The sequence below is a fragment of the Pipistrellus hanaki genome, assembly GCF_964339955.1.
Source record: "Pipistrellus hanaki genome assembly, chromosome: 5".
NCBI lineage: Eukaryota > Metazoa > Chordata > Mammalia > Chiroptera > Vespertilionidae > Pipistrellus > Pipistrellus hanaki.
The window spans coordinates 57,917,768-57,940,281 of NC_140507.1; the positions used below are offsets into that span (position 1 = coordinate 57,917,768).

The 22,514-nt window shown below is 35.1% G+C and overlaps 1 protein-coding gene across 12 annotated transcripts in view; it reads right to left on the bottom strand.

Annotated features, from left to right (window-relative positions):
• Positions 1 to 22,514, bottom strand: part of RAPGEF2 (Rap guanine nucleotide exchange factor 2) — a 229,467-nt gene that overhangs the window by 39,471 nt on the left and 167,482 nt on the right. For all 12 annotated transcript variants that reach the window (XM_084884153.1, XM_084884156.1, XM_084884149.1 and 9 more), the window contains 2 exons: positions 5,857 to 5,988; positions 334 to 511 (listed from right to left, as the gene is read on the bottom strand). In XM_084884153.1, the coding sequence (XP_084740279.1) occupies positions 334 to 511; positions 5,857 to 5,988 (310 nt within the window). The remainder of the gene's footprint in view (positions 1 to 333; positions 512 to 5,856; positions 5,989 to 22,514) is intronic.

Below are 22,514 nucleotides of genomic sequence, written 5' to 3' on the forward strand. Positions count from 1 at the left end.
CTTATGAGGAACAGTGTCCACAAGAAAACTAATAGAAGTAATGTTATTTGCAATACCTTTAATTTTTTTTTTTTTTTTTTTTTTTTTTGGTCATATAGTAAGCTAAGAAAAGGCTTAGGTGGGAAGTTTGTTTTATTTGTAGATTCTTAAAGAAATTGACTGAGCAAAATTGATTGCAAAAATACGTTTCTAAGAAATGCTACTGTTTACACAAGGAAACTGATAAAATTAATGGCTTTTCAAGCCTGCTATTCTTGGGTTTTGTTCTATTGGATACTTTTACTTCTAAAGACTTTGAATTGCTCTCAGATTCGTGTTCTCATCCAAACTTACCAATGTCATCGTCTGTCCTGTCAATGGGGTCCTTCTCCAGGCAGTCTCGCACAATGTCCCTGCTCATCAGAGGATCCGATGCCCTCTCAATGTCTTCTTCATCGTCGTCGTCCTCAGAATCCACGGCTGTTTCTGGCAACCCACTCAGGTCCATATCACCAGCCTCACTTTCTGTGGCCTTAACACAGAGCAAAAAAACACACCAATATTTAAGTAAATCTTTTGTATCCAAAAGAAACAAGAACAAATCTAGTTTAAAATATTAAAATGTTTATTATATCAATTTTTCTGTAACAAAGTCACACGTATCAACATCAAGTAGTTATATACCCAGCACTATGTAAAATAATTATTTCAACAAAATGAGTGATTTTATTCCCTATTAAATTTTTTGTTGGGATTAATAACTTTCTCTATATTTTTATTTCTTATCCAAGCTATCTTATGATAGTTAAAACATAAAGGGGGAAAAAAAAGTTCATGTTTTCACTTCATTTTTAAAAGAGAGAATGACTTAAGCTCATGTTAACATTTTCTAAAGTTTGACAAAAAGAATTTTAATCACATTTTCACTTTGTTAGGTACCATTTCCTGAACTAAAGTACATATGTACATTAAAGGAAAAACCCAGGGGGAAAATAATTGAAGACTGAGTATCTAATGAACATAGGACAATTGAAAATGTCTGTAGGACAGCTCTGCAAGCAAGGCCTTCATAAATACCACTTAACAAACATGAGCAGAGGTACTCCAGTTGGGAAAGCAATAAGGCCATGGCCGAGGCAGAGAGAACCAATTGTGGCACACTCAGAAACAAATCGCCTAATTTAAATTCAGAATCCACAGAATGGTTTCTTAATTCTAGAATGAAAATGGAGTAGAGCTTGTTGTGGTACAGTATGCCAAGGCTGCGAGCACAGAATCTAAGCCAGCATTGGTGCTATTGGCACCTTATGGATGACGTCTAAAAAGGCAACCGATGGGTGTTTCTCTATCACAACAATGTTCCTCTCTCTCCCAGCATGTATTCTGGTGAGAATTAAAGAAAAATAAAAACTACTATACAAGTTTTACATTAAGTACTTAAAAATCATTTGTGAAAAAACTTTTTGCTTATTAAATATCCCACACATGGATACCCATGTTTAAGAGGGTTGTTTAATAGAATTCTTGATTTAAATAAATTTTGTGCAGAATTTCAAACATTCATATTTAACTCAAACAGTACCTAAATTTAGGCTAGATATATATTTAAGCTTCAAAGTTAGAGTGAATGCTAGTGCTGATACTAATTTAACTGAGACCAAAGTGAGTAGAAACAGCAGACAAAACCAGTACGTACAAAGTATGAAAATACATTTCAAAATAAATATAATGCTTGCATTAATCTAGTTTGTGTATCATAATTTATACTGTTCCTAATCTATACTACCAACATTTTTATTTTAATATAGGGTTTAAAAAATGTGTATACCTAAAAGAAAATAATTCTTTAAAGCTCTTAATGTAAATTGTTAGGTTTCTTTAAAAAAATTTATGATCCTAATAGGTATAAGAATGTCTATCTGTAAATATTTATTATAAGAAAGTTGCTAATTTGATAGAAAAAAAGTTTCATATTTACAGCCTCATATACTCAATTATTAATATTTGAAGGTATAGATACTTGCATAATCTCTTCTGCAAATTACCTACACTTGCCCTTTGAATATTGTTATATTATGTGCTGAGTATTTTTCTTAATATTTTGCATAAGTAAGTTATAGTCTAACTTTACAGGTCTCACTTGATCTTATAATTATTATTTTTTTGAGCATTCATTATACCATAAGAATTTGATAATTCTTGGAATTTAATCTTAATTATGGTATAAAGTGAGATTATAAAATGACCCCTCCACCCCAAAGACCATTTATTGAAAAATCCACAACTTTTTTCATTGATTTGCGAGGTTTCCTCTAATATTACAATCCTTACACACAAGTTCTGTTTTGCTTGAACTCTCTGTTCTATTGATCTACTTCTGTACAACTATTTCCAGTCCACCTAAGTCACTGCTCTGCTAATCACACCATTTAGCCAGGACCTTATCAAGACTGAAAACTGTTTTGTCTCATATCACCAACTAAGCCATTTCTGCTTTCTATTACCAACAGCCTCCTACTTGTTTTGCTTCCATCCATCTTCTATCTGCTTCCACCTGCTTTCAAGGTCACCTTGCTTTAAAAAACTGAAGCATGATCTTCAAGACTCTATTACTTCCTATCTCTAGTTCTCACACCTTCAGTTAATATTTCCTAGTTTAATATTTCAGTCACATTCATTAAACGCATCTGCCCTGCATGGCCATGATTTTCTGGCAATATACTAGGCTCTAGAGCACATGTGTCAAACACAAGGCCCGCGGGCCAAATCCAGCCCGCCAGGCCTTGCAATGTGGCCCGCACCGCGCTGTCATCACTGCACTCCGCTGTCAGTTTATGACATTGTCAGTTTATGACTGTTCAGTAAACCATTCGGCCCGCGATTTAGGCTGGATTTTAGATTTTGGCCCCTTCTCTGATTGAGTTCGACACCCCTACCTAGAGAGAAAACAGAGACAAACAGAGAAGTCTTGACTTCTTGAGGCTGTCATTCTTGTAGGAAGACAGAAAGTAGTAATACTTTCAATTAAAAATCTAAATAAAAGAACTAGCCAGGAAGGAACCAAAATATAGGACCTGCTTTTTAAAGGGGAATTACATTTTTTTAAAACCCACTGAAAAAATAGTACTTAAAAAAGAAGACAAAAAGAAAAGGATCACGTTAGGAGAAATCATGCCAGTCAGAAGGCAAAAACAAAGCTCTGCAGCTAGGAAGAGCCTGGCATGTTGCTCCATCCGTCTTCGCATTGCACTCATCTAACAAAACGTCAGTCACGAGTGAAGCCAAATCTTTGCTTTCTTTGTGTGGAGAAAATTACTTAAAAGGGCAGAGGAAATTCGTTCTGTCTTTAACGGCACCAACTCCATTGAGCTGCAGTGCCCTGGTCAATTTGCTTGCCTACTCTCTAAAACTACTATTTCAAAACTTCTCTCCCCTTAAATCTCTCTATCAGCCAAACCTCTCACCCCAACAAATGAGCTCAATTCTCCAAGAGAATAACAAAAGCCATCAGACTGAACCTCTTTCCAAACTTCCCACTCCAAAGCCACCATGGTATGTCCCTTTTAAAACAAAGGAGGGTTTCTTTTCTTATAGCTAGTTATTCCACTGTGCTCTTGAATTCTCCTCCTCCCAACCTCTCAGAAAAATTATTCTCCACTTTCCTCTCTTGTACACAGCATTCAATTTCAGCCTCTCTGTGTCCATCTCATGAACATTCATACTCGCTTTAACGTGACAGCTTTCTCCTAAGTCAGAACTGTACAAAGATTAAATGGGCTGCCATTAGAGAAAGCTGCCCACCTCTGGAATTGTTCAAGAATCAACTGGATGCTTGATTGACAGGAAAGTAGTAGAGAATTCAAATACAAGACTGGTTACTAAGCCAGGCGCATTTGTCAGGTTTCTTCTCAGCTTTAGAATTTATAACTTAAAGATGATAGATGGGGTCTATTGGGATCTCTATTCAATGTTTACTTGTGAATAGTCAACAACTAAATCTACATCTATGGATTTATATCCTTATGAAGGATATATAATCTTACAGGCGACACATACCTGCCATCAAGTTTGAAATGAATAGCCTATAAACTCAACTGTAATGAATCAAATACATGGGGATTCTCTTTTCCATTTACACCCCAAGATAAAGTCAGACTGCAGGCTGCAAGTTCCAACCAGATTAAGGCAATCTGGAGTTCTCACCCACATTCTGGATACTGAGACATTCTGGTGGTAGCTCAGTATAGCAGAAGTGCCATCAACATTTTCCTTATGGTATTGCCCCAGCCTACTCAAGGTTAAGAGCACATAAAACAAGCATTCCCCTCCAAATGTGTCTTAATAAATTATATACACATCTTACTTCTTCTTCTTTTTGTTTTTTTAAAATAAATTTACAATCTTTTTCGTATATATGTGAAGAAAGCTGTGGTAACTTCTACAACCTCAAGATGTTACCCACTATAGGTACTTAAAATGTATAATCATCTCTAAGTTTAGAAGACAATTAATATAAAGTACAGCTTTTACTTATACTGTTTTCATTATTAAAACTTTAGTGACACTCCTGAATAACTGTTAAAATATATAAACTTCTAAAAATAGGTAATATGAGGGTAGGGGTGGGAGAGAGAGTAAATTTACCCTGATCCCCCACCTTTTCCCACTCTAACATTTGAAAATGGGATTACTTCCTAAAGATTTAAATACAAGCTAACAATTCACTAAAGTGAAAATTTGAAAAGTTACTTTGAAGAGCCAGGTTAGTTATATATTTTATTGCAAAATAAGAGAAATTTTTAATCAGTCAAGAAACTTCAAATAATTGCATTTGTAAGCTTTCTATAATACCCTAGAATTATAGAAAAGTGTGTACCTAAGGCATTATCTCCTTAAAAGAATATTAATTTTCTAAGATCTATTCAATTTAGGACTTAAAAATTTTTTGCCCTAATGGTATTCTAATTGTTGAGTTACTTTTGGTGTTTTGTTTTGTTTTTTAAATAGAGACTTAGCATTGCCTAATTACATCAATGACCCTAAAAACTATGTTTCTTTAAAAAAGTACTTTAATCAGTCTTATATCACAATTCCTAAGAAGCCAAGCACCATACTTTGTAAAGTATGTATTATTTTCTTTTTGTTTCAAACAATCCAAAATTCCATATTAGCAAGATATAAAGACCCCACCAAAAGGGCTTTTTTTGTGTGTGTATATTTCAGTCACTTTTCCTAAATTTGCATTTTCTAACTCAATTAATTAACAATTAAATAAAATTTAAATTATTTTGCTTTTAAAATATATTTTTTTAAATTACATAGTTCCAGTTCCTTTTCTATTCATTGGGATCATAAAAATTTATTTTGAACATGTAACTACATCCATAAGTAAGAAAAACAATGATCTAATCTTAATAATCTCTTCTTTTTTTTGTCATTCCCAAGACTTCAATAAGAAAAACTCACTATCAGAGCATAATTATGCAGTTATCCCTTACAATTTTAGTATAAAAAGTCACAAACCTAATACACCTATACTCAAATTAATATTTAAAGTCAAGATTCCTCTTAATAAAGTCAATATTAATACAAAGATTTCCACTGTAACAATTCCATTAAAAATTCTAATAACTGGTAATAGCAGCGACAAATACAATTAGATAGTAGTTCTACTTCTTAAAACAAACTATTGTACAACATACTATACTGTATGTCTGTGTGAAGCATAAACATTAACACTTTATGTCTGTGGATGCACACAATATGTACACATATAGTTATTTTGTAGGTTCTATCAAATAAACCATACTAGGGTAATCATAAAGCTCCTTAGAATGCATGAAAATGAAGGAAATGACAAGAAAAACACCTTCTTACCTGGTAGATATCAGAAAGACTGCTGCTTCCAGAATCACTAGTGATACTACATCCTGAGTGGCTAGAAGAAACGTGGGTCACCTGTGGGTGGAGGCTATCAGTAAGATGGAGTTTTGTGAAATCTGCAGGAAGCTATGGAAGGAGCAGAAAAAAACTAGTATTACAATTTGAATCAAGAATTCCAAAAATTCATTTAAAAGTGATATTATACTGTACATTATTTAGGAAAGATTCTTCATTTTTTAAAATTCAGAAACTACTGAAGATTGTCTTATTTACCAAAAATCATAAAAGAAAATTTGAAAGTTCATTGGCAGGCAATGAACCTCAAATAATTCCAAATTCAACGTGTGAATAGGTGGGTGTGGTGATTTTAGATGAAGTCAGGTAAGCATTTAATTCAATTAAAATAAAAATGACAAATTACACACCAAGAGCAAATTAGTCTACTACTACTACTACTACTTCTACTACTACTACAACTACTACTACTTGTTAGCCATCACAAATGCAACTTTGTGACAAGAGAAGGCTTAAATAAGAAAAAAGACTGAAGGTTTTTTTTTTTTTATAGCCCCCCAAAATATTTGAAGATTTAAAAAATGAAGCATCTTAGAATTGATGAAGTATATTATTAAAGAAGTAACTGCTAGTCTCCATGGATAAGTCAGAAAAGAATGCTCTCAAAGAACGTAGAAGTGAATAAATTATAGACAACATTTACTTATCTATACAAACACACATAAATATCAATTTTCTACTTGTTCATGTTTAAACCATAAATAAATGCTGATCAGATTCACTAAGCATCCCTCAAGTGTTTCCACCACTCTCCCATAAAACTGAGAAAACGCACTGAAAACACTCATACATTTGCCTAATGAGCAAATATTTACAGAGTCCTCTTCCTCTTATTATGTGCTAGTCAGTGAATGAGACACTAAGAAAATACTACCCTTAAGTATCTTGTGCTCTTATACATTATTACCAATTCTTTTGAATTAAAAAAAAAATGCTATCTATGATACCACACTTATAATACTACTGGCCAAGAATACATATGGCATTTCAAAATATATGCTAACTTTAACATCATGCTATCCTAATAACATTCTCTTTCCTGCCTGCATATTGGTCCTATTTAGCTGTTGAATAATAATAAATATACAAATGAATTGTCAAAATAAAATAACAACATTCCCTTTTTTCATTTGACCTCATCTCTTCTCCCCCCTCAAAAAATACAATGTCATTCCATAGTTCAGAATAAACCATACTAGGGAGGTGATTCGGGTTTACAACAATGACCAATGGGTTGGACACCTCCAAGTCCCAAACAAAGAGGCAAAATGTATTTACATCCCATAATCATTCAGACACGACCCAATAAGCAGATTAAGATAGTAACAGTTCGTATAGTCTATACAGAGTATTTCTGAACTTCATGAGAGACAAGGTATCCAAAGGAAAGATTTAAATATGAATTTATTTGGGGACATAAGATGATATGCCAAGTAAATGGATAAAAACACATTTGTTGGAGAAGCTCAGAGAAGTAAGACATTTTTTGAAAAGTGTGAAATCATTACAAACATGATGTATATCACTAAGAGTGTTTTTAAAAAAAAAAAAATTAAATAATTAAAGATGTTGTAAAATGTCAGATAAAGTTTAGGAGAATAACAATTTCCCTATAAGGAATAGGTAGGCATATATCTCTAAATTAAGAATGTATATGTTTTATTCACAATGTGGGCTAGTGAAATATTTGCAGGATTTCTACAGGAATATTCAAAAATAGAAATTTGCAGAGATGCATTAATGATTACGATTTTACATGTAGGTCAGTAATAAATATCAGATATTAAAACAATGTGTTCAAAGCCAGGACATAAAGCCTTCATCTTTCTACCTACATTTGCATTTAATCCAGCCACTCACTGCAGAAGGCCAACTGGGGAACATTACTCAATGGCTCAATGATTTTAAAAAGCATCAATCGATACATGCAATTACTGAACACCAAAATGCTTTCTACTGATTATCTTTTATAGACATGAGTCAGGTAGATATGTGCCACATGGTATGATTTTCAAAAATTAACTTAAATACATCAAATGAAAATATAACTATCTAATGAATTTTCAGTCACTAAATAAGTATTTATTCAAGTCTCATAGGACTCTTCTGTTAAGTACCCATCAGCCACTCATCTGTCCTAAGAATTCCCTCCATGAAAGGCAATAGCAGTTAGAAGAGCTCTAAATCTAATAGAGGGACATGGATCCAGCCTTTTATATAGACCACAATCTATGTCTCTATGCCTATTTCCAACCACAAATACCAGAATTATAGCTATGTTAAGCTAAGAACTGTAAAGACTGCTTAAAAGAAGAAATATTTTCACTGTTAAGATTTCAATTCTAATTTTATAAATACTTACTAAGTACCTGCTATGTCAGACACTTTGTTAAGAACAGGGAATATCAAGGTGAATAAGGCTTTCCTAATTCCAAATGTAATTTTTACTATCCAAAAAGTCATTGAAATAGGTTTTATGCACAAGAGGGGAAAAAAATCAATTTTTCAAACATGGATTTTATTTCCCCAATAACCTCCTATGTTTTTTGAAACGATACTACATTAAACTTAGAGTAAGCAGATGCTATGTTTACAAAAGCTTAAAAAATTGCCCATAAGTTGGAATAACAGTATCATTATTAAATTTTATTGACAGTACACATCGGCCAAGGTTACTGAAAGGGGGAACTTGGAAGTTGTTCCATTAGGGGAAAGAGCCTGACATGCACTGACGTGGCCCAGCCACAACACTAATGGAAAAGAGATGGCATGGAACCCGTGCCTAGGGAAATTGGGTCTAAGAGGCAAATGAGCTGCATAGGGACTGGGAGTCAGGGGCAAACGCTAGCACAAGCACCCATGTGTAAACCTGGGGGCAATACGATAACAGAACCTAGGGAGGCAGTAACTGATGGTCTGAGTAAAATTTACCAAAAAATACTACACAAAAGATGTAAGTCATATACGAACAGGCATTTGATAATCTTTGATTTATTAATGATTAGCATTTATAAAATTATTAGCTAATCAATAAACTCTATTTTGAACAGAAGTACAACGAGTGTGGATGCCTTGATGTTTCTGATACCACTCAGTAAATGTAGAGGGCCCCCTTGGGAATGCACATGGATGACCTTTAAATTAATGCCAGCTGAGTCCGTCCTCCCCCACCCCCCCAAAAGTCAGAGACCTTAATCAGTACAGATTTCTTATCTTTATCCATGTGCTTGGAATGAGGAATGAATAGGTCCTTGACTAACCCCGGTCTTGATATGCTAAATCCCAGGAATGAGGGAATGAATAGGACCTGGGCACACCCAAAACTTCTATGACCTTAACCCCCCCTCTGGAAATCAATAAATGCGCTGTGTTGTCTGTGGTGGTTCTTTGACTGTCTCTCCATCAGAGTGGCAGCCCCCAACCCGGGTCCGAGCTTGATGAATCTATTTCTGCCTCTTGATCTCTTTCTTTTTCTTCTTCTTTAATTTCTTAATCCCCAGCTCCTCCACTCAGGTACCTGTCGTTTTCCCTGCGGGTCCCGGAAAACAGAGAAACAGCCCCCTACAAGTAAATACTTTGTTGAACTGGTAGTAGAGACTAGCCTGGTTGCCCTTCTCCCCCCAAAGATTTTAAGGTCATGTTTTCAAGCTCAATGGGAAAGAGTCTGTATGTTATTGGACATGTAATAGAAATATGTTTCATGTTCCATAGTGCATTATTACCACAATGCTGAAAAATAGTTAAAAACAAAACAAAAAAATACTGCCACCATTAGTTGAAATTTATTTAACTGAAAAATTTCTCAACTAACCTTAGAATCACTTTATTTTGAGAAATAGTTACAACAAAACTCACAAGGTTTGGGAGGATTGTTGGAATCTAACCAATCATCCCTGGCAGTTAACACTGATGAACACTACCTAAGGTAAATTAAATACCACACTTGATGATTAAAAACTAAGAATTTACCCAAATGAACATTCTTTTCCCCATATCATCACATTATACTCATGTTTTCAAGCTCTGCAAGAAATTTTCTACTTTTCTTTGAGGTGTTAATGAAAATACAGTCTCCTACATTTTCCATTCACTCATCATTTATTGAAAACCTGTGTTGTGAGGATTCAATGAATGACTGAGCCTAAGCACTTGGCGGCCTGACACGCAGGAATCACCACAGAAGCATGTTAGCTATAAATTATCATTTGCTAGACTCTGTGTAAGACACTGGTCCTTTCCAGCTCCAGAATTCCTGTAGCTGGAATCTCAGACTAGATGCCAGTGGGTTATTGAGTTACTCCCAGAAAGAAGTTTAGGTCAAAGTCACCCAGCCACAGACACTATTTTCTTTCCCATTTCAGAACGCAAGTTATATTTTAAAAGTTCACATTTTCTTTCTCTCTGAGTGTACACACACACACACACACACACACACACACACCACTTTTGCCTTTACTACTGATCTTTGTAGATACTTTTAGTTCTGACATTGAGCTATTCCTACAGATAGCTTGAAAAGGCAGGACTTTTATTTAGCAGCTCATTAAAAAAAAACAAAAACATTTTATAAATAATACAAGAGATCTGGTGCACAAAATTTGTGCACTTGGTAGTGGTGGGGGGAGCCTCAGCCCAGTCTCCGTCCTCTTGTCGTCTAGGAGCCCTTGGGGGAATATCCAACTTAGTGCTGCTGTGAAGACAGGGGAGGCTCCTGCCAGGGCCCACAGCTACTGGCTGAGTGGCACTCACCCTGTGGGAGTGCAATGACCACCAGGGGGCAGCTCCTGTGTTGAGTGTCTGCCCCTGGTGGTCAGTGCACATCATAGTGACCAGTTGTTCTGCCGTTCAATTTATATGCATGTTAGCCTTTTATTACATAGGATGGTCAACCTTTATTTAAATCAAAATATTTCTTTAAGTACACCAGACAAAAAACAAAACAAAACAAAACAAAACAACCCCACCAAAACCACAAAAAAACCAAAACCACAAAAACAAAAAACACCAGACAAAGTAAGTATTTGAACTCCTGAATGCTATTCATCAGAAATAATGTATGTTTCCCTTATACCTTCTTAAGATATCCTCTAGATCAAATACTCTTCCTTGAAGACTGCATTCATCAGTGTTCCATAAAGCAGAGAGAAAGATTTTTGCACTACATACAGTTTCTTTTGTGTATAAATATATATAAAGGCAAGAAACAAAAGTTTTGCCAAAAGTGTCATGAGATAACTTAATAAACTGAGAAATCTAATAATATTTCTCATTAAAATTCACGTATACATTTAAAAATGTTGATATGACTAAGCTTTATAAAAATGGTTCTATAAAAGCTTGCTTTATATCTACTAAAGAAACCTGCCATAATTAACAATTTTTTAATTTTATTTTATTTTTTAAAATATATTTTATTGATTTTTTACAGAGAGGAAAAGAGAGGGATAGAGAGTTAGAAACATCGATGAGAGAGAATCATTAATCAGCTGCCTCCTGCACACCCGCCACTGGGGATGTGCCCACAACCAAGGTACATGCCCTTGACTGGAATCGAACCCAGGACCTTTCAGTCCGCAGGCCGACGCTCTATCCACTGAGCCAAACCGGTTTTGGCCATAATTAACAACAATTTTTTAAAGAATTTAACACTTTCCCAGCTTCCTGCCAGCCTCAAAAGACATACGCCTCATTTTGGACATATATGGAGTTATCTTCTGGCCAACTTCCTCCTAAGTCAAATTAACCATGAGCAAGTTAACTTTTTTGCACCTTAGTTTCTTCCATAAAATAAATATAACGACCAAATGATTAATCATTAAAACCTATAGAAATGACCTTATAGATGACTTTCTCTTCTTTTTCATTCCCCGTCATTTGTCCAGTCATCTTATATAAAATCTTTTTCAAATTTGATGGAAAAAAACAACAACACACCTAACTTATTTTTGTTAATTATCACCCAAGGATAGTTTTTCCATTGATTTTTAGAGAGACTAGAAGGGATGGGGAGAGACAGAGAGAAACATTGATGTGAGAGAGAGATATCAATTGGTTACTGGAATCAAACCCGCAATCCTTAGTCCGAGGGCCGACACTAATCACTGAGCCAAACCAATGAGGGCAAAAACTAATATATTTTTGACACTGTCATACCTAACACAATATTTATATCAGTTTATTTATATACATCCCTCCCACATTTTAAATAAATCATATATTTATATGGAGGAGCTCATTGTTTAGAAGAACTGTAAATTTCCAAAGTAAACAACCTCATTTTCCTGATATGCTCAGAATGCAATTTCTTTGATAAATCTGAAATTTTCATAGCTAAGACTACTCTCAAAGTGGTAACACCTTGGGGAGTTTTGCTTTTCTGTGCAGACTTATCATGTTTTACTGCAAAAGTTTCCAAAATAGTCATTTACTAGGCCCAGGCATATGCTGCCAGCTAGATGTGGTTTAACCACAGCTGTTCATTCTAGCCATCCTGGGCACACCTGCTGTTGGAGGACCGTCTGAACAGCAACATCCCTGTGCAGGTAGAAAGTGCAAGTGTGAGCATGTTTCACTTCAAAAATTCCCTGCTACTTTCGTACCTTAAAAATAATGTTTTAGCTCAGCTGGCATGGCTCAGTGGTTGAGCATCAACCTATGAACCAGGAGGTCATGGTTCGATTCCCAGTCTGGCCATATGCCCAGGTTGCAGGATCAATCCCCAATGCGGGGTGTGCAGGAGGCAGCCAATCAATGATTTTTCTCTCGATGAATAATTTTTCTCTCATCATTGATGCTTTTCTCTCTCCCTCTCCTTTCCTCTCTGAAATCAATAAAAGAATATTTTAAAAAAATTTTTAGATGGAACTGTAACAGAGATGATTTGATATTAAGATATAGGTCATCTACATGAATTTTGCACAGGACTTTCTGTCCATAGTCCTTTATGTGTCAGAAATAGCTACTAAAATGTGGTAGTGACCTAGCCTTCTCCCCAGGGCAAAAAGGTCACCCTCATAGTATTTTTTAGGGTTAGTAACAAATAAATAAATCAAACTTTATTGGCTATTAGGTGTGGTTTACAGATATGGTTAGACAAATTATAATGCATCTAAAATTTAATTCCTACATTTACGAAATGGGGATATTTGAATATACACAGAACACCCAAGCCTACAGTTGAGGAAAATACACAATCAGAACTAATAAATTGATTGAAAGGTTATCAGTTAAAAAAAATTGATGTTTTCAAGAAAGCAGTGTTAGAAGGCCTTTTCTATAAAGAAAGCACTGACTAGAAGGAAATCAACACAAATGTTACTTAAAACAGAAAAGCAGATTCATTTAGTATGATGAGAAAGTGTATGATCTTATTTAAGTACCATATATTCCAAACTGTAAAGCTATGATCGATTTTTCTCAAAGAGCAGGACATAAGATCACCTGTATACGTTAATATGCCAGGCTCTGTTCTAAGCACCTGTGGATATAATAGGTCATTTAATTCTTATAACAATCATATCAAGTAGGTACTATTATGTCCATTTTGGACAGGAGGGAACTAAGACAGAAAAGTTCAGTGATTTGCACGGAGACCATGCAGCCAAAAGGTGGCAGAGCTAGCTTCCAACCCTGGATGTCCGGCTCCAAAACACACATACATAAGCATGCAATTGTAACACATTTACTAATCTACTAGTTTACTTGAAAAGTCTCATGGGTATTGATGAAATGGTCAAAAGGCTGTTTATATCAATGTATTAATATAGCTGCTTACACGAATGTCAAGTATTAACTTAATAAAACAAGTTAATTAAAACTATAATTCGCATCACCAACATCAATGTGTTTTGACATCATGAAGCCACTTTTAGAGGCGTCCACATGTGTTCATTCTTTCTCAATTATTAGAGATACATCATTTTTTTTTAATTGATATGATACTGTGCAACATCAGTAAAGACAATTTTGCATCTGTCTTGCAGATTTTTTTACAAAACCACCTACTATTTCCTTTATGAACTAATCCTTGAGAAGTTACAGCAATATTCTGTACTGGCAATGTTGAGGTCACAAATCCAGGAAGCATCATTAAATCCGTGGAAACCATAAAACTTCTTTATACTCGTTCCATCATGTGACCCGCATTCCAAGCTAGCATTGCTTGAGGTCATTTCTGCTTTATGTTCCTTATTGCAGAGTATTTTTTAAATATAAAATAGAAAGATAAATTATGCACACACATACACGGAGCTATTGGGTCGGCAGCTAAGTAATTGCGGATTTTTTAAAGAAAATCAAAGACAATTTTTTCATGGAACTAAATAACTTTATTCTTTAATGTATTGCCCATTTTGATCAATGACCTTTTGCCATCTTTCAGGCAGCATCATAATCCCACGTTCAAAAAACTTCTGGTTTTTATTAGCAAAAAACTGAATCAGGTACGATTTGACATCATCATCATTATTGAAATTTTTACCATTCAAGGAGTTTTGTAAAGATCGAAACAAAAAGTAATCAGATGGTGCAAGGTCAGGACTATATGGTGGATGTGGCAAAACATCCCAACCAAGCTCCATTAATTTTTGCCGAGTGACCAAAGATGTGTGTGGCCTTGCATTGTCATGATGGAATACAACACCTTTTCGATTTGTCAATTCGGGCCACTTTTCTTCAACTGCATTGTTTAATTTCATTAGTTGTTCAATGTAGACATCAGAATTGATCGTTCGGTTGGGTGGTAAGAGTTCAAAGTAGACAATTCCTTTGTAATCCCACCAAACTGATAACAAAACCTTCTTTTGATGAATATCAGCTTTTGATGTTGTTTGAGTTGGTTCACCTGGCCTGCTCCACAATCTTTTCCGCTTGATATTGTTGTAAACAACTCATTTTTCATCGCCAGTTATCAGTCGTTTTAAAAATGGATCATTTTCATTACGTTTCTTTAGCAAATCGCAGCTGCTAATGCGTTGCGTTAACTGTGATTCTTTCAGTTCGTGAGGAACCCATGTATCGAGTTTTTGAACATAGCCAAGTTGTTTTAAGTGATTTTCAATGCATGTATGTGATACATGAAGCTTCTCTGCAATCTCACGTGTTGTACTGTGACAGTCTGAATTGATTATTGCTTTGATTAGGGCGTCATCAACTTCAACTGGACGACCAGAGCGTCTTTCATCTTTGAGTGAAAAATCACCAGAACGAAATTTGGCAAACCAATTTTGACACTGCCGTTCTTTTAAGGCTTCGTCACCATAAACAGCACATAACTTTTTATGAGCTTGTGATGTGTTTTTCCCTTGCGGAAATAAAAAAGCAAAATATGACGAAAATGTTCCTTTTGATTTTCCATTTTTCAACGAACGCCAAACAAAAACTACAAAACAGATCAAAAAACTTTTTTTACTGATTAACAGCTGAATAGCCAACTATCAAATACAAAATGTGTTTTACATTTGTACTACTTCTGCAAACCTAAAAATTCAACTGAAGCCATATATGTGTGAAACCCGCAATTACTTAGTTGCCGACCCAATAGTTACAATATAAACTAATCAACTAATTTTATCACCCCACGGAAAGACACCTGGCATAGTGAGAGCAGTTTTATAATTAAATATCGGAACCAGTGAAAGTTAGTCATCTGAAAAACAGTTGTGTGTTTTTTCAAAATAAAAATATTTACATGGAACCTAAAATAAAACAAACTTTATACAATTTTCCACAGAAATATTGAGGTCATTGATTAATGATCATGTACACATGGCCAAATGAAATGTCCTGTTTCCTGTTAAGAAACACAGTTTTATGATGGTTTTCAAATGACAGCTACTCCATCTCACCCCAAACACACACAGCACATAATCCCTTTTTCCTTTTCAATTTATTTGCGGCCATCAATAACCACTGATCTGAAAAGCACACAGTTCTCCAAGGGATTCCAAAAAAATTTTGAATCAGTCAGTCCAAGAAATTTTCAATAAAATACATGGCAACTGTTGGCACTGAGTCAGGTAATTTAAAAATCATCTTCTGGGTAGCATTTCATCTATTTAAATTCTAAATGCTTTTGTGCATTTTCTCTATATGTTAGTAATAATTACTGCCATTATTTGGGGGACAAGTACTATGTAACAAGCAATGTGCTGAATATTTGACATCTGTTTGTCCTACTACTTATAAAGAGCCCAAATGCTGCACCTAACTGCTGAAGAAATGGAAACTCAAACAGCTGGCTCAAACATCTACCCCCTTTTTACTTTGCACCCTGACTCTAGATATTGATTGTCTGGGGTTATATTCTAACCCGATCTGTGCACATGTCTTCTCCCTTATTTAAACAGTATGCACTGTATAGAAACATCATACTAATAATAACAGTAGCTTCATTTCCTAAAGCAAAAATGGACACCATACATATATATATTTTTAGCAAAATTTATGATACTAAAATTTGAGTTCTTAAGTCTCTTGTTTTCCAGGACCAAGCGAGATTGGTACTATGATGTAGCTGTCCCTGGGGAGGTAAGGGAGTTGCTGGCAATACCAGAAGCAGCTCTATGACCTATTGGACAACAACTTTGATGAGCTCCAAAGGGACTGTGCTTAGTTATCCCAGCTGCACAAATGCTCAGGGGAATATGGAGTTAGGGAAATAAGTGGTTAAAGTCAAAGAAAAAAAGATTCCTATGGGATCCATGGAGGATCCAAAGGTGTTTTCTTTTTGAACAAAAAAATAAACAGTTGGTTTGGGAAGAAAGCCTCACACAGAATTAAAAACATTAACACACAAGTACTTTTGAATTCTTTAAAAATTATAAAAGCTACCTTATGCCCAAAGGCAAGTACTAGTATACCCAAGTCTCTACACAATAAAATACCACAAAACAGAGGAGAGTGGCTAGCTCTTCACCAATGTCCTCCTCTCCATGGAACAGGGCTGGACTACATTTCCCAGCCTCCCTTACTGTTACATACTTCCTATATAATAAAAGCCTAATATTGATCGAATGGCAGAACAACTGGTCACTATGACATCTACTGACCACCAGGGGGCAGACGCTCAACCAACAACCAGGAGCTGCCCCCAGCCAACAGTCCCCAGGCCAGCCAAGGTGGGTGCCAGGGCCTTCCCCCTCCCCCTCCATCACGCTGCAGAGGGAGCTAACCAGCGGCAGCAGGGCCAATGAGTGGGCGGTGTCAGGGTTGCCCCATCAGTTGCTCCACAGATCAGCCCTGATTGTCCACCAGGTGTAGGGACCCTACCCTTGCACGAATTTCATGTACTGGGCCTCTAGAGTCAATATAATTAAGCTCAAGGTTTTGGAGTGTAAACACTGAAGTGACAACTGCCATTTCTACACTTCATTTATGAAAAGCTTCCAACAAGACCTGCTATGACCTATCTCCTATTATTGAGACAGTCTCTGTTGGAAGACAACAGAGATTTGCATTGAATGTTAGGCAGCTGAGCTACAAAATGGAGAGGCGTGGATCCCTGAATCATTGTCCACTAAGTGACTAAGTGCTAGTTTTGGATTTTATGCAAAAATGGTATAAACTTTTATTGTGTTTGAAGAACTATGTATTTTGTGTTTTGTTTATTTGGTACAACAGCTAGCATTATCTTAACTCATACAATCATTGTAATAACTTTTGTGACCTATTTGTGAAAAATCTTCCATAGTGAAATTCTAAATTGCTTAGGGAAAGGTAGGTAGGACTCAGATTAACATACTGATCTCATGGTACTGTGTGCAATTTGGATAAAATAAGCATTGGAGTTCCTTTACTGATTCAATCAGACATATACTAGTTTATCAATTAGAGAAACTCCCTTTCTCATGGATCTTATAACTAGTGGGTGGAGACAAATAATAAAAGGAAAATAAATGGTCAAATAGTGATATGTACTTCATTAGACAAGGATTAAAGAAGATTGTTGTGATCTAAGATTCGATACTGAGATGAGAAAATTGTTTTAATTCTCAATTATTTTCTAAAAGGATAGTTCTAATCATACCATATTTACTGGACACACACACATCATATATATGCAAATGCATATATACACATACTTTACATATAACATATATCACATTTCAGATATATTTTTAAAAAAATATATTTTATTGATTTTTTACAGAGAGGAAGGGTGAGAGATAGAGAGTTAGAAACGTCGATGAGAGAGAAACATCAACCAGCTGCCTCTTGCACACCCCCTACTGGGGATGTGCCCGCAACCAATGTACATGCCCTTGACCGGAATCGAACCTGGGACCTTTCAGTCCGCAGACCGATGCTCTATCCACTGAGCCAAACCGGTTTCGGCACATTTCAGGTATTTATAAAGCATATGTTATATTTATACATGTCTGTGTAAAATTGAGATAAGTCTAGTATATCACTAAGCCAAAGTAATATAATTACTAAATATTTTATGAACCAAAGCGTAGTATAAAATATATTCAAAGTTGTTCAGTGTCCTGTGAGTTGAAGAGCCCTAATATCCACTCAAATTTCATGATCCAAATATTCTATGATGAAAATATAAGGCTTCCAAATAATTATTTGTTCTCAAAAAGTACTGCTTAGTAGGTTAAATAGGAAACTAAGTGTAGAAGCCACCTAACTTAGTCAAATGTTTTTGAGTACCGAAACATTCATTAAACAGACTGACTGCTTGAGAAAACAAAAAACTTCTATTGAAATTTATCCTGTTGTCTTTTTTAAAATATGAGTTAATGAAACTTAATTTCCCTAGGAAGAAGCTTGAATGTATTAAAATCCTTAATTTCATAGACTTTATGTCTTAGTATTTATGTGTGACGGTACAAAGTTGGGAGGGGAGGGAAGGGGGAAGAGCATTAAACAAATAATATGTCACATAGAAATAATTAATTTGAAAATTAATATAGTAGAATATGGGATATAGAGTGGAGATAGTCTCACTGTTAAGCTAACATTTGACAAAGACTTTAATGGAGTGACTGGCTGAACCCTGCAGATACATAGCGGGGAAATAGGCATTTCATATGCAAGGTCATCAAGAGCAAAAGCCAACGATTAGGGGTGGCCTTGGCATGTTTTGGGAATAGCTAGGAGGTCAGCACAAGCTCTGAGAAGACCAGAAGGAATGAGGAGAGAGAGATATTCTACAGTGAAATCATGGAAGAAGGCTGTGGTAATGACTTTGGACTTCATTCTGAATCAGATGGGAAGCTATTTGGATGGGTTTGAGCATTAACGATGCATGCATCATGAATTTAAAACATTTTTCTAAAAATGTTTAATATGAATATATATTACTTTTTTTGATACACATTTAAGAGTAATTTCACATAACTTAAACAGAAAATGATGTTTATTACAACTTGCATCAAGACACTGTCAAGTAGATATCATAGCTTGTCTTGATGGATGTACCATAGGTAATGACTCAACTGTGAAGCTGTGTCTATTATAAGTTATCATTTATGGGTACGTTGGCTATATAGCTTTATTACTGAAAATCTCACACTAATCCTTTTCTATATCTTGCGTGAACACACACACACAGGAAACTACCCGAATTCTAAGATAGCTCAGATCTCATCTCTAATAGTTCATTTCTAGATTTTATTAAAACACTTCCACACATCTACTTTTCTCGTGATGAGTATTACATCTTAGACAATAATCTTCAAATCAAAATATATGTTATCCTTCTTAAATTACTAACAAAACTAATAGCTATTAATTCTACGTCTAGCATATCAGTTTTTTCTTTTACTTCAATGATAAAGATATTCATTTTAGCATTTATTTCCAAGGCCTATTTAGCATTTGTTTTCAAGGGCTTTCTTTGTCAACCCTGGCACACCAGATAATTTCATCACTTTAGCTTGTCCGGAGGGTACAGTGGGAGAATTTACTAAACACTTGTGGTGCATCACTCACTGCCCAGGGCCAGCAGCAAATATACTGCATAAATGGCAAGGAGTCTTACACATTTTTCTTTTTCCTTCATCTTTCCTTTTTGTTTGTTTATTTTGTTTAGAATGGTAAACCTTAGACACTGTATCATCAAATGAAAGCTTGAATTACTAAGACACAATCAAGCACAAATTACCTCATAAGAAGACTCCTTCCTAATACCCTCACTTCTGCCAATGCTCCAGTATTTGTCATGACCTTCTCAATCATCTGCAAAGATTTATTTACATAATCACTGAGCAACTCTCTTAGAAAGCATATTCTTCCTAAAGTTATACCAATATTTAGTATTCTATCACTCTATTAAGCTCAAATGCCAACTATTTTTTCTGAACTTTTCCGTTAAGTGCATATGTGTATGCATATTAATTACATAAGTTAAATCAGGGTAATAGAATAGCATTAATATACACTTAGGGAATCTTATGACTGGTTTAATATAATCTGTTGGGTCATATAATATGTGCTTGCGCAAATGTGCGCACACACACATGCACTAATAACTTGAAAATGTCTTTAGATAGAAACAGTTTAAATACCATAACCTTGAAGTTACATAGCTTCAACTCACCTTCAGCAAAAGTGAGAACTTACAACATTAAGTAAGCTCACATTACAGGTGAGAACACTCTAATATGGGATTGGCAAAGATTATTCCACTTCGTTCTGATGCTACTGCACTATCCTTGACTTGCTTCTGTAAAACTATTATATTTCCAAAATATAAAAATTCCATCTACCTAAAGTCCCACAAAGGTGATTAGTTATCTGTCACTGATTCCTACAATACTTTAATAATTAGTTTTGGCCTTCTATGAGTAATGTGTGTGCCTAACCAAATTCCCAAGGAACAGGGGGTCAAATTATACAAATACTCAAGTTATTACAGAGTGGTAATTTATTAAGTATCTTAACAAAATACTTATTTTGACCAAGTACCTAACCATAGATTAGCATTAGGAGGTCAGAGATTATAAGAAACTATATAAAGAATGCATGGCTAGTTCCAACCTGTGTGAATAATAAAAAAAAAAAAATCATTTTAACTTCTTGCAGCTCAATTTTTTCACCATTATAGAATAGACACAATAAGGTTGGTCCTACTAACCTTATCACAAGATAGTTTTAAGAATGGAGGACAAGCCCTAGCTGGTTTGGCTCAATGGATAGAGCGTCAGCCTGCAGACTGAAGGGTCCCAGGTTTGATTCTGACCAAGAGACATATGCTGGGTTGAGGGCTCGATCCCCAGTGGGGGGCGTGCAAGAGGCAGCCAATCAATGATTCTCTCTCATCAATGATGTTTCTATCTCTTTCTCCCTCTTCCTTCCTCTCTAAAACCAATAAAATATATTTGAAAAAAGAAAATGGAGGACAAATGTGAAAGAAATCTAGTAATATAAAGCATTATACAAATGCAAGTTTTTATATAGAGACCTAGAGAGATTTTTAGGAATTCAATCAGCATAATCTCCTCATTTCACAGTTTTAGGAACTTATGTCCAGAAAGGTGAACTAGCTATGGCACTGCTAAAACTAGAATCCAGAATCCTTTATGAAATAGAAAAAAAATAATAACTTGAATAGTTTCCAAACTTTCTATAGCATAAATTATAGCATTAATGTTTTAAACAACTAGTCTGAAAAAAAAAAAAAAAAACCCTAAAGAGAAACTTGGATTTCAATGTAACTTTAAATTATCACTCAGAATTCTTTAGTAATGACTTATTATGTTGTATAAACCAAAATTAACACAGGATTAATTTTAACAGCAATTTCATGATACAAGTACAGAAAGACAATGATTGCTTTTAGAAAAGCCTATCACTTTCAAAATGCTGGATGCTCAAATTCTCATGGAAGGACACACACAAGTACCTTTACCAAGTTTATGGCATTGAATTACACTGAAGGATATTAAAAAAAGATAGTTTGCTCTTCAATATAATCCATATTAATATTCTTTCTAAACAGAATGTCTTAATGTCTAAAACTTGGTATCATCCAAAATTCCAAAGCAGCTCACACCAGAAAGCTTGCTGCTTAATAACAGCCATTTCCATATTTTAAATGTTAAAGAATTCCATGACTCATTATAACAAAATTCTGATAGTTAACAATGTTAATCCTAATGTAAATATTCAGTGGTTGATGTCCAAGGCTCCTTACTGCCTTCATTCTTTATACCATATTCAGTGTCATCTAGGTTTATCTAGCCATGGGGGATAAGAGGTATCTTCCCAACGTGAAACAATTATTTACTAACTCTGAACTTAATGGCATTTGCCTATATGTGTATTTTTAAACTTTTTATTGATTTAGCTCTCCACATTCATGACTTTAACACATCCTAGATATTCCAGACAGAGTATTGAATCTAACATATGACTTCCCTACTGTTATAAGCCTTACAGTTCAATGGGGAGAGACATAATAAATAATCAGTAAAAACATGAACAACAATAACAAAAATATTATAGTAAATGCTAGGTGGAGAATTTAAATAATATGGCGCAACAGAACTCCCTGAGTGGCTACTTTGGACTGGCCAGCCAGGAGACCTTCCTATCCCTGGGATCTGAGAGTCAAGGAGCCAGCCAGA